Source organism: Enoplosus armatus, chromosome 1, assembly GCF_043641665.1.
Source record: "Enoplosus armatus isolate fEnoArm2 chromosome 1, fEnoArm2.hap1, whole genome shotgun sequence".
In the NCBI taxonomy this organism is placed as follows: Eukaryota; Metazoa; Chordata; class Actinopteri; order Centrarchiformes; family Enoplosidae; genus Enoplosus; species Enoplosus armatus.
This window is the reverse complement of record NC_092180.1, coordinates 25813899-25827320: the sequence shown is the minus strand read 5'-3', so window position 1 is coordinate 25827320 and position 13422 is coordinate 25813899. Positions and strand designations below refer to the sequence as shown.

Below are 13422 nucleotides of genomic sequence, written 5' to 3'. Positions count from 1 at the left end.
TGATGCGTCAGATGAGTAACCGGCCTCACCTATTACCTTGGTAGGTCTACAGTTAGTTACATTTCAACTTCTTATTTCAGATATAAACTAAGGTCTGTATAGTTTGTTTTCACTGGCATTAAAACCGTAATTAAAAGTATTTTTTTGTCTATATCTTTATATATTTACCTATATCTTACTTACTAGTGCACCTTTCAAAGTCAAGTCATCTGTTGTGTATTCCACCCGTCCAAGTTTTGAATGGGTAAGTGAATGATGAAGTTCTGTCTAGCAGAGTCTGTGCAGATCGGTGCACGTGGGGCAATATTCTTTAGGGACAGAAACACCTCTGTTTTGGGATTTGATAGAAATAAATGAAATGCTCAGATGGAGAAGAGCACCTTCTTCTACCTCGTTCTGTATATTTTATTTTTCTTTCTTTCTTCCCTGTCTCTCAGAGCAAAATTAACCTTTACAAATCTGTGTATTTACATTCAGGTGTGTGTTTGTGAACATTTGAACGTCTGTGTGCACTTCTCATTTTCACAAAGTTCTAAACACACACACACACACTTTTGTGGGCACGGTATGCATCACATTCAACGAGTTAGCATTCCAAAGCCCAGCCAATAATACGGACAAGGGAACATGTAGACACACGAACACTTGGGACCACACACACACACACACACACACACACACACACACACTCACACCAAGGCCAGCTGCTTGTGCTGCTTTGAATCCGCTTTGTCTTCTAAGAGATGGATTGCAGGCTGTCAGTCATGTGTACAGGGTGGCATTCGCTGCCAAGGCCTCCACTGGCTCTGCCATAGGGAGATAGGACAAAAACACACTAAAACACACACACGCACACACACCCACGGACACTCCAATACACCGCTCTGCATAATACCCTTTGCCAGCCTCCCCATGTTGTGAAATGGCTTTGCTCCAGCCGTGGCCACATTTCCTAGCCACACACACACACCACTTAGCAGACGCTAAGCCAGGCTCCCTGCCTGCAACGTAACCCTGCTTGATCCTCCATCAGACACACACACACACACACACACACACACTCTGACCCACTCCATCCTGCTGAGTGGCCGAGTGCAAGCCATCCACCTCTTGCCCACTGACAGGGAGCAGCAGTCTGTCAAAAACATCAAACCAAGACTGGCTTAAAGGTCCAATCCCCTCAAAAATCCAGTTCTGTCCAGCCCGATGGCCTGGGCTCAGTGCGAAGCACCGAGTGGCAGTGGACTGATTTAAAACGGCTTCCCCTGCTGGATCCATTTCAAAGTAACACTCCTGCTCTTTGTTCTGTGGGCCAGTCAGTGCCATGTTAGTTTGTCTGGCATTTGATTGGTGGATATCAACAAGAAGACATGGCATCACTATAAAAGCCACTTCATGGTTCATAATAAAAACAGGAGTAGGTGAAGGGGATTTGGAGTATTGTAGGTGACATTGCTCATTATAGGCAGCGAAACTAAAACTGGAAACTTAAAGTACTCATATGCTGGTGGCTGTTGGCCAGTAGGTGTAGATGGTCAAATCCAGTAGCTGTGTTCCCCTCCCCCTCACCCTAACCCCACATTTTGAGACTTTATTCCCACACGACTGGCAAGAAGGCTTGAGTTTTGGTTGTTTACACTGAGATGTAATGCATATCCTTTGCTGCCCTAATTTCTCTGGACATCAGCCAGTTTCAAGTCCAGTTTCTCACTGCATCATGTCTTACTTGTCTTTTTGTTACTCTCCATTTGAATTCTTTTTTTTTTTAATCCCAGTACCTATTGCATGCTCAGCTGTCCTGGTGCGGATCCCAGAGTGACTTGGCTCACAGTTTCTTACATGGTTTTCCTTCATGGTTTCTCTGCATGTACTGTGGGTCTGAGGTCAGTTGCAGTAAGTAGACAAGCTACATTAGATAGACTTGTTTTGGCTCTGTTTCATGTTTTTGCATACATTATTATTGTATTTGACCTTATTTAATTGTGTGATTGATGATGAGTAGGGTTTATGTAGGCTTGTTCTATTTAAAGTCCTTTAAGGCCTAGTTATGATACTGCCTTTATAACAAAAACTTGTTGGACTTGTATGGAGCACCATGATAAGTTTTGATCTCAAGAGTTTTCAGTAATGAAATTGTCAGGCTAAACATGTCGATGTCCAGGATATGACTTTTGTCTTAAGTCATTTCCTGCAGACTCACAGCAGTGGTGTGTGCACAGTATATTATGGAACAAGATTTAAAGGTCCCATATTAGGCTCATTTCAACTCTATATTTTATTCTGGGATTCCACTAGAGTAGCTTTGCATGATTGACAGTTCAAAAAAGTATCTTCTACTGGTTCTTTCTGCAGCCCCTCAGTCTGTCTGAAACAAGCTGTTGTAGACAAACTGAACAACCTCCAAAAACCTGAAGAGTAGTTCCTGAGCAGAGCGCTCCAATAACTTAGACAGACTGAGCGGGTGGATGAGTGTCCCTGTACTTGGTGGGCGTGCTGTGCCTGTAATTGTTCAATTTTTTTATGTTGTATTTAATCTATAAACATTCTGCCAGGTTTTGCTGTCTTTTGACCTCCAATTCACCAAACGAATGCTTCCTGGCATTTATTGTACATGAATGTGTTGTACTATTATTGTTGGGGATTCATTATTATTGTTGGGATATTGCCCATTTCTAAACGATATTAAAAGTCCTTTACAGCCAAGCAAAATCCAACAAGACTCAGCGGTACAGGAGGCATAGCACAACCACTGCTACAGAATAACTAAAGCATAATACAACATACTGTGTGTAAAAGACCATTAACTGGCTTTTGACAGTGTGTTTATTTGAGAAACCAAACCATGAAGATTTTGGACAGCAGTCAGATTAGTGAGATTGCGAGTGACATCATCAGTGAGGTACAGCAACAGGCTAATACACACCCTGTTATTTTACCTCACAGATGATGTCATCAGTTCAGTCAGGTCGTGGGCACATCGTAGCTGAGGTGAAGAATGATCTCAGTTGATCAATCAGTGGGCAAAATGTGGAAGTTGGTTAGACGTCTACATTACAGATATATCTCATATATTTGTATAGTCATTTAATAGCTCTGACCCAGAATCAGGGTTAAAAAAGGAATATATTTCAAAAATGTAAAAGACGACTTATTGGATTTTGACTAGTGTGGTCATTTGAGAAACCAAACCATGAAGATTTGGGACAGCAGTCACATTAGTTAGCATTAGATATGATTGCAATGACTGCTTTTGTTTTGAACAGTAACTTACTAGATTATTATCAAAAAGAACACAGCTTTCCACTTTACCGATCTGGTACAATTCTTCTACCCACACACACACTCGCTCTCACACACACACACACACTCGCTCACACACACACACACACACACACACACACACACACACACATGCATCTCTTAGTAAATGTCACACACCAGGAATCATCTTCAATGCCTGTTAGAAGCCAGGGCTTTGTACTACCCTGAACAAGTCAATGTCCACGAAACTGTGCCCAGCTCTTCCTGGAAACAGCCAATATTTCTGCTGCCCCCCCCTCTCTCTCTCTTTCGCTATCTGCGGTGTGCGATTAAGGCAATTATGCTGCCTCTTCACAACACCACAACCCAGCACTAAAAAGCCAGGAAAATAGAATTCATAGAGCGATAGCAAGCAAGGTAAATTTAGGGAGATAAAGAGAGACGACTGATGAAAAGCTTTCTTTGGTAGAAGATGGCAAAAGTCGATGGGTCTATTCAGCGTTCAGACCGACTGGAGCCAAAGTATGTACATTACAGCATCATGGGGGGGCTTTTATTGCACTACTCCATACAATAGCCACAGCTGATTTTTACCTAAATGTATTCCTCACTTTCTCCCTGCTGGCTGGTTAGTTTTTACCCCGACATGAGATGTTCCCAAGATAAAATGTCAGCTTTATTTGTGCAATATGAAAGAATATAAACGAAGAGGAAATATTGAGCCGCAGTGAGCTGGACTGGCCTGACCCAGCTTCAGCTGAGGTGGCCAAAAATGAACCAGGCAAATCTTTTTTTTTTTTTTTAACTGAACCACGGCAAGGCATATATTAGAAACAATAAAGAGAGAAGCAAAGCTGTTGTGCTCCTCTCGGCCTGCAATACGCAGTCCATCCACATTAGTTCTGATCACTGGCTGCCTCGAGGCTTTCTCTCTCCCTCTCCTTCCTTCCATCCCTCTCTCTCTCTCTCTCTCTCTCCTTCCCTCTCTTTGTTTACCACGTAGAGGTTGATTTATGTCGGCTGCACTTGGCAGAGTTGGGTGGCGTGGGCGAGATACAGCAGCTGAAAGGGGGGGGGGGGGGGGGGGGGGGGCAAATGAGTAAGGCCAAATCGGAGTGATGTATCGTGGGAGAGGAGCAGAGAGGAGGAAACGAGAAACTAAGGGTTGGATGAGAATAGCAAGTAAGGAGAGGGAGGTTTCAGGCTGGAAGAAGAGGAGGAGAAAGGTTGTGCAAGGAGACAGGGAGAGGTGTTGGACTGGCCTCAGGTGTCTCCCTCTGATTTGTATCTTTTATGATGCTTCTTCATGTCAGAACACAAGGTCTCACGCTGCAGTCCCTCTGGCTCGACCGCTCCTGTTGTATGTTGCTTCCTCATCCCTCTCATTATGTTAACTCGCTACATTTCAGTCTTATCACTGATCTGGTCATGGTCAGGATAGGTTATAGGTTATGTTAGAGCTTATTACATTACGTAAAACTTAAAAGGTTCCACGGACAATTCAATCAGTAGTATTGAGCAGAAAGTCATGATTGAAAATGTGCACGGCTTATGCGCTGCCTTGTTCAAAAAGAGCAGCAAAACACTGTATGTATGAGACAGAGAGATAAGTTGAACTATGTTTTTATTCTAAGATACATTTAAAAAAATCTACATATGCAAATATGGTTAAAATGAACATTCATACAGTGCCCATTATGTCAAACCGGAGAGTATAATTAAGTACTGATTTGGGTTGTACCCTTCTTTAATTTCATTTCTTTTGCGTCTTTGTGGACCACCATGGGTGACGCACAGGAGGCTCTGACAGGGCAGTTTTTGCCAATTTATTGAGAACAAGGGGAAAGCAATGAGCAGAATAAGTCAGAAAAAAGAGTAACTTGCCAAAAGCATGAAAAAGTATTGGCACCACTCAGCCAGCAGTAGAAGAAAATGCTGACCTTGCAAACAAATGCATCTTCAAAAGTGTGAAAATCCTCTGTGTGCCAAAATGCAATACAAAATACAAATGTATTACCTAATACTTCCGAAACAAGACTTATAGTCTACAGCCACACGAGCAGCTACTGTGTGGTGCTTTGAGCTAAATGCTAACAATATGTGTGGCAGTTATAATGTTTACTGTGTTCACCATCTTAATAAGCATTTAGCATTCTTTAGCGTGTTAGGTTATTGTTATCTTTTTCTTTTTATTTTCATTTTATTTTTTCATTTTCTATTTCTTATTTTTATATTTTGTACATACTTTAGCTCTAAATCTATGCTACTTTCTAATCTTGAATGGGAGCACCGGTACTGTACAATTTCCCCCCGGGGATCAATAAAGTATTTCTGATTCTGATTCAGTGTGAGTGGACCATGAATGTGTGTACCAAATTCCACGGCAGTCCACAGACATTTCACTAAAAACCACAAAAACGTCAAAGTTAATCGGATACATCGGATCCATATGTCATCGGATAGGTGAAAACTTTCACCTATCCGGCCGGTGGACTTACTGGAAAAGTCAGGGAATCTCCAAGCTCATTAGGATTTAACCTCTAGGCACCACAAATTTCTTGTCATGGCAATCCATTGAGTAGTTTTCGAGATGTTTCACTAAAAACCAACAATGTCAACCTCCTGGTGGGACTGGAGGAAAAGTAAGGGAATCCCCAAAGTCAGTAGGATTCATCCTCTGGGGACCAATCCATGGCAATCTATCCAATAGTAATAGGACCAAAACGTGTCTTAAAAACAAAACAGCGGGGCTCTATATCTTTTGAGATAAGGCTCATTAGTTATCCCAATGTGGTAATGTGTTGAGATAAACAGCTTTTTATGGCGTTAAAAATGGTCTTTTCTCTCCCTCCCTTCCTGCAGCCGGTCAGTTGAGCCAGTCGGCCCACTTCTCCCTCCAGCTGCCCTACACTGTGCTGGGCCTCGGACGCAGCGCCAACTTCCTGGACCACCTTTTTGTTGGCATTCCCCGGCAGCCTGGCGAGACGGTGAGGAAATATGAGAGGGTTACTTATTACTTGAACACTTCACAGCACTCCTGTAGGAACAGCCACAGGCTGTCGGTCTCACAGAATATTAGACGGAGATACATTTATAGAGGTGTGTGTGAGAGCTATTGCAGACAGAGAAAAGGAAGTAGGTGTACTAAACAACCCCTTAAAACATCTTTTATACCACTCCTGTGCCTAATTAAGTCATTTCTGAGCACCATAACCTGCCCTGAATATAACAGTGTATGGCATGAGCGTGGCTGAGACGTTTAATGTCTGTGCAATAAGTCTAGGAAAAAAGGGAGTGAGAGACATCATGATGTTAAAGCTGGAGTGCGGGACTTTTACATGAAAATGAACAGACAACTGGGATTTTTGGTAATTAGTTGGAGAACGGAGTTGATGCGACTCTCTCCCTCTACATGCTACTCCAGCTTTAAGAACCAGAAAACTTTCCAAGAAAAATATCAAATGATGGGCTAACTCATGGTAAGTGCAATTCAAGCACTTTTAAAGTCATAAGCAGAGAACAAAATAGGTGTTTTTCACGTAGATCTCTGGCTTTATTTCCGTAATGGGCTGGATGCAACGCATTTCTTCGGGGGATTGCGGCACATGTTTGGAGGGCATTTTTTGAGGATTCAGAAGAGGGATTTCCCTCCACGTATTTTGTTATCAAACTAGAAATGCTGAACACAAACGGCAGTGTCTCCCTAATCTTGCAAAAACATTTAATGCTTGGTTGGGGTTGTTTTTTTTTCTTATTCAAGCAGCAGCTCACGCAACGAAATGTGTGATAACTGGTGTTTATGTCAATTTTAGAATGATTAGGTCTTCAAAGTGTTTGCAAATGACGAGAGTACGGCAGAAACCTTTCTTTTCTTTTTACTCGTTTGTGAAATGATTGATCAAGATGTATTAGCTTAACACAAAAAAACAATTAAGACCTACACAATGCTAATCAGTTCTTCATTCTCTCCAATTTAATCCTGGAAGTCTTTGGTTTTCTTTTGTATTGATGGATCCTGTTAATTCTCTTAAACACAGGCGAGTAGTTGTTTGTTTTTGTTGGAGGATTTTCAGTTTCACATATTTGAATTCTCACAATAAGACTCCTTTCTATAAACTAAATCCTGCTCAATAAGGATAAGTTAAGTATTTTCTCAGGTTTTGTAAACAATGTTTTGATAACAGTCCCTTTTGAAGAGGCATGTTTTGCCGTCCTCATCATTAAAAAAAGTCCAATTTCTGGCAGGATAAATATGACGGCATGCTGAGGCCCATCTAGTGATTAAAGAGAGGCTGGGAGTTGAACTATCTAACAGAAAGTTGCTTTATGGCAGATTTATTATGGATGGAATGATTGATGGCGTCGCCTGTGGGATTGATAAAGGTGCAGCGAGCTCCCCCGCTGGAACAGAAATATCCCCCGTCTGCACTTTGAGCTTCAAACACATCTTTGTTTAACGGCCCTGAGAGCAGCGCATGTATGAATGACTCTGTGGATGCAGCCCATGTGTGCCTCCTGTCATACTACAAGCCAGCGTTACATTGATATAGTAAATAATTTATTGGGTTTATGTTTTTAATGTGTTCGTCAGCCACATTTCTACTACTTCAAATGACAGCGCTCCTCAGTTCAGCTCCCACTATCTCCGCATTCATCTCCATCTCTGTTTTCTCTCTCCCTCTCACGTTGCGCTTGTCACGCTGAATATTAGGCACGACAGGGCCCTTTTTTTTCCCCTCCCGTGTGGTACCAAGATCTTCGTCAAGCAGCTGATTAGAATTGTAGATGGCTCGGTCTGCGACTCAGAGGCTGTAGTGCACCAAGAACACACATCTCAAACAAGCTGCTCTGTTGTCCCCTTTTCCGCACACTCCTTTTCCTAAGCAAAGAAATTTGATCTTTTTTTTTTTTTCTTCCCATTTTTCCTCCTCCTCGCCCATTCCTTCTACAAAGTGAATTAATGAATGCCTAAAGATGCGGCCCATTATGCAGAGTAGATTTTCTTTTACCCAGAGGGACCAGGGAATGGAGTAACTCCATCAAATCTACCTGTAATGAGGAGGAGAAAGCTTTGGAAAGCTCTTTAGGAAAGAGGAGAGGGTTTAGGAATCCTGACCGCTACACCACCCTGCTCAGTGGGCAGGTTTGGATCACTCTGTTTGTCTCATTTTTGTTTTCTTTCTCTCTCTGTCTTTATATCTGTCCAGCTTCCTTTCTCTCCCTATCTCCCCTGCTGTGCCCTTTACAATAGTCTCCTCCACAATGAGAGTTTCTGCCTGCTGTTTCACAGAAGGAGAGGTTTTGTAAAATCGACTTGGATATCTTCCATCTTCTGTCCAATCACTCCTCTCTTTTATTCACCCCCTCCCCGTCTTTCTTTTTGAGTCTCTCTCCTCCTGTTCACTTATCTTCCACCCAGGGGATTCCCTTTGCTGCTCAAAGTGGTTTGCTTCACTAATCAGTCCCCTACTTGTCACTCTCCCGGTCTCCCTTACCCGCCATCTCGCTCTCTCTCATAGTGTGCCAGTTTCCCTGGCTTTGAACCAGAGTGTCTCTCTTTCTCTCTGAAGACTTGCGAACACTTTTCTCTTCCAAACAGCCAGATCGGATCTGCTCCCAGGCAGCACTAGTGGAGGCTGACTCGTCTCCAGCTCTGCTCCCCCGCCGGTTGCCGCACTGACGGCAGCGCTTTCCAAGAGCTAAGCGACAATGGCTGGCAGCAAGAATGTGCTCGTTATGTAAAAAAGCAGTGCCGTTGTTGCACGCTTATTCAAAATAGCTGCGAGATGTGTTCCCTCTCAATTGATGAAGAGCGGAGAGCCACAATTAAAGAGCAGTGGCACTTCCAGATTCTGCCAAATGTAGAACTGGAAATATTCATTCCTCACAGCGATAGGCATGATTACAGCTTTTAAATCATTAATCTGATGCCCCCCCCCCCTCTCTATTTTTTATATCTGTGAACTCTTAACCTCTAATGAGCCTGAGCACAACCTTGAGTGCCTGAGCAGGGACTAAATCAAGACGCAAGGCAAAATTGGAAAGAGGCGAAAAAGAAAGCCACCGGAAACTGATGCTGAGCTTTTCCAGAAATCAAAGCACTGTTGTACGCTGAGGTAAAATACAATCTTTGTCAGTTTGATGTCAGATGTCTTCATTGAGTGTTGAGCCTTAAGGCGGCAAACCACTAAAAATGAAACTTGTGCAAAGTCAAACTGCTGTCAAGCTGCAAGCGAATTTTAGTTTCACTCTGTGTCTTAATAAACACAACTTCACACCCAAGTGCCCCAATCGTCTCACAGTTCTTAACTATAAGTGGACAGAAGAAATAGGAATGTGATGCAAACAAAGGATATACACCAGAAACATTCGTCCCAAAGGGCAAGAGAATACCAGAACTATTTATGTGACGGGGTGATTTGGTGCATGCAAATGTGTTCGGGTGGTGGAGGGTGATCGTACACCTCTGAGCTGTGTCATCCTAGTGATTTTGGTCGGGCTTTATATAAAGGTCCTTGTAATAAGCGTTAGTTAATAGGTAATAAGCCCCTTGTAACTCCTTTATAAAAGCATAGATAACTGTTAATAAGTGCATAATGAATTATGCATTAACCTTAATAAAGCAACAAAAACAGCTTAATAAAGGTGCAATAGTGTAGGTTTAATGAATACGTTTGTAATGTTATTATAAACAATTGTAAGAAATTCATAAGGCTTATAAACGTTCTTAAGCAGTCTACAAATGGTTAAGTATCTTAAGTTCTTATAATTGTCTAACAATAAACGTGTTTATGATGCTATTATTAACACTTATATAGTCTTATTAACCCATAATAATGTTAATAAGTATCTTATACGGACTTACAAGGGCTTTATTACCTATTAACTAACATTTAATATAAAGCATTGTTCAATATATTGATAAAGAATACTTCGGCTGTCTTTGAAGATTTCCCTCAACTCTCAGGCAGATTCTTGCCCCCTTTAATGCTATCTTCAGCTGCATGGACCACTTGTATTCAAAGGCCTGCACACTCACATGGGTGTTTTCAGTCATGCCGACTAATTGTGATCAGCAGGAGGTTAAGCAATGCATTTATGCAGCACTTATATCCAAAGCCAACAACAGGAGACTGAGGGAGCTGTCAATCAAGCACAGTGTGTGCACGCCCACACAGTCTTGAGAAGAGGTCTGACCAGGCAACATAAGTGAAAATACCTGCATGGGTCAACTGTGGGTGTGTAGGGCATTCAAAATGATAGTGTGGAAGTAACTATATGTCAATAGCAACTTCTCAAACTACTGCTCCAGTATAATCCTCTTCCTCACTGTCATCACTGTGTTTTAAGTTTGTGTTTTATAATACAGGGTGACATTAACATGACAGAGAAGACAAGTGAGGAGCAAGACAACATGAGTGTATGTTCATTGCCCATGCAAGTAGTAAATAAGCCTACCTAGGAGAGGAAACAAACAAAAAAAACATACAATAATGTGTATCTTCATTTTTACATGTATCTTCAGTTTGCACTACCTGTTGTGATCTCGCCACAGAATCTGTTGTCTTTCACTTCCTATTCTTTTTTTTTTTGCTCACTGTATTCTCCGCCCACATTAAATCACACAGTCGCCTGGATCACGTGTCCCTAAATATTCTCATCAGGGACAAAAATCAGTTTGAAAAAATGTGCTCTTAGTCACCTTAGAGTTTGTGTGTACTTTTTATTTGTGTGCTGTGGTTCCGGCCTTCTCCCATGAATCCTGTCTTCAAAGCAGACCTCAGTGCTGCCACGCTGAGTTACGTTACAGGATGAGAACAGACGATGTATATTTTATCAAGGCAGAGACCGAGATTATTGTTCTGCGGATGGCTGAACTCTCTCACACACAGCCACGGCAATACTTAATCACACATAATAAATACACACACAGACGTACACCGGCTAGGAAATCTGTGTTGCTCCCCACAGTCACAGTAATTTATTTCAAGTAGCAGGTTGTCTGTGTCTTAAACGCACAGCTTAAAATAGCCACTCCGCAGTATCTAAGCAAAACCATGGGACCTTATTATTCTGCCCCAGAGGACTTAACATACATATTCTGTATGAGTGTGCGTCTGTGTGTGTCTCTATGGAAATCTGTGTTGCATATATTGTTACCATAATGTATTATCATGTGTTTTTCTGTGTCTTGCCAGGACATAAGGAAGCAGGAGTGGACTGCCATCATTCCCAACTCTCAGCTCATCGTCATCCCCTTCCCACACGATAAGCCCCGCAGGTACATAAACACTTGTACTCGTGGATATAATACAGTATAGGTTGTCATAATTGCCTGTTTTCCTCGTTCACCGCATTGTAATTACCTGGGGAACCCATTGACGCTGTGAATACCATTCAACGCTTTACCTGATGCCACTTACTGACACATTCAAGTTAATGTTACCTCAGTTTGATACAGACAGTCTCTACCAAATGATGCCCAGATGTGAGCATGCAAGCACTCTGTACACACACACACACACACACACACACACACACACACACACACACACACACACACTCTCTCACCTCACAGCATGTGTTCTCATGTTATCACGGCGTTGTTCACATGTAGCTCAAACCCCAGGAGGAGCTCCAGATGGCTATTCAACACACACACACACACACACACACACACATCCATATAGCCACATAACACTTGTGTACTCGCCAGGCTTCCCAGACATGCCAGCACAGACACACACCTACATACGCACCACGAGTGAAATGAGATCCAACCAGAACAACCCAGGTGCCTCTGTGTTCTTCTCACACACAGGCTAAGCTAACAGATTGTGCGATGATAGATTTAATACATCAAAGTGTTTGGATTGCTGCAAACGCAGAAAAGTTCTTGGAAACCAGAAACAGAGCAGTGCTTCATTCTGTTCAGCTGTGACAAGGACGTGAGAGGGATGTTCATTAATTCATTTTAACTTAATTAGGACACAATCTCTGCTAATGTGTACCATTTGGTAATTACATTGTTTTTCTGTCAAACAAAACTATGATGAAACATAAAACAGCATATGGCAAGTCTTCTTTTTTTTGTCACATCCTCTCTCTCTCTCTCTCTCTCTCTCTCTCTAGTTGGAGCGCTAAGTTGTATCTGACTCCTAGCAACAGCGTGTTGCTGACGGCCATCGCACTGATCGGAGTGTGCGTCTTCATCCTCGTCATTATTGGCATCCTCCATTGGCAAGAGAAGGTCAGGACACACACGTTGGCCTCTTCGTGGTGATTTACTGCTATAGAGTGTGTGTGTGTGTGTGTGTGTGTGTGTGTGTGTGTGCGCGTAAGAGAGAGAGCAGATTGGTCACAACCAGCAGCAGATGGGTCTCACTGTCCCTGTCCTGTAGTCCTCTAGCCTCCCACTGAGAGAGACACACACACACTCTCTCTCTCTCTCTCCCTCTCTCTCTCTCTCTCCCTCTCTCTCTCTCTCTCTCTCTCTCTCTCTCTCTCTCTCTCTCTCTCTCTCTCTCTCTCTCTCTCCCTCCCTCCGGGCCACAACCTGGAAGGACGTTCAGCTGTAATTGCCTGCTTCTGTCCTTTCAGCATGGCAGATCTGCTGTTCATTACTGCCGTAAATACGCCCTCCAGGGAGTCGATGCATGTTTTCACGTGTTTTGTGCTTCAGCTCGTCCTGGTCTGATTGTTGTTTTTAGTCACACACACACACACACACACACACACACACACACACACACACACACACAGTACGGTACCCTGACATAGCATAATCGAGGACGCACAGACACAAACGTTATTTAACAATAATTCTCACAAATGTGCTTTTTTTTTTTTTTTTTTTGTTCTTTTGATTGTTTCCTTTTTCATCTACACACACTGTGGTAACGCTGTCGGCTGGGCTGAGCGGTGCAGTAAGTTGCTGGCATCTTCTCCAAGCCATCTGCCGCGCGAGTGTGTGCGCTTAATGTGTGTGTGTTTGTGTGTCTACACCCAGGATGGCATGTGTGCATGGTTACACACACAGAAGCGCTCTAATTGCCCTCTTTTTGGGGAACGTGGGAGTGAGCATCAGCTTCATCTTAACCGACGCCGCATTAAAAAAAAGAAAAAGAAACATGGCTGGTGCCCGAACCAAGCTTCTACATA

General features: G+C 42.7%; 1 protein-coding gene across 1 annotated transcript in view; it reads left to right on the top strand.

Moving 5' to 3' along the window:
- Nucleotides 1-13422, top strand: part of itfg1 (integrin alpha FG-GAP repeat containing 1) — a 127398-nt gene that overhangs the window by 107799 nt on the left and 6177 nt on the right. Inside the window, exons 15-17 of the mRNA XM_070916967.1 lie at nt 6124-6248; nt 11460-11542; nt 12394-12511. Coding sequence (XP_070773068.1) covers nt 6124-6248; nt 11460-11542; nt 12394-12511 — 326 coding nt within the window. The remainder of the gene's footprint in view (nt 1-6123; nt 6249-11459; nt 11543-12393; nt 12512-13422) is intronic.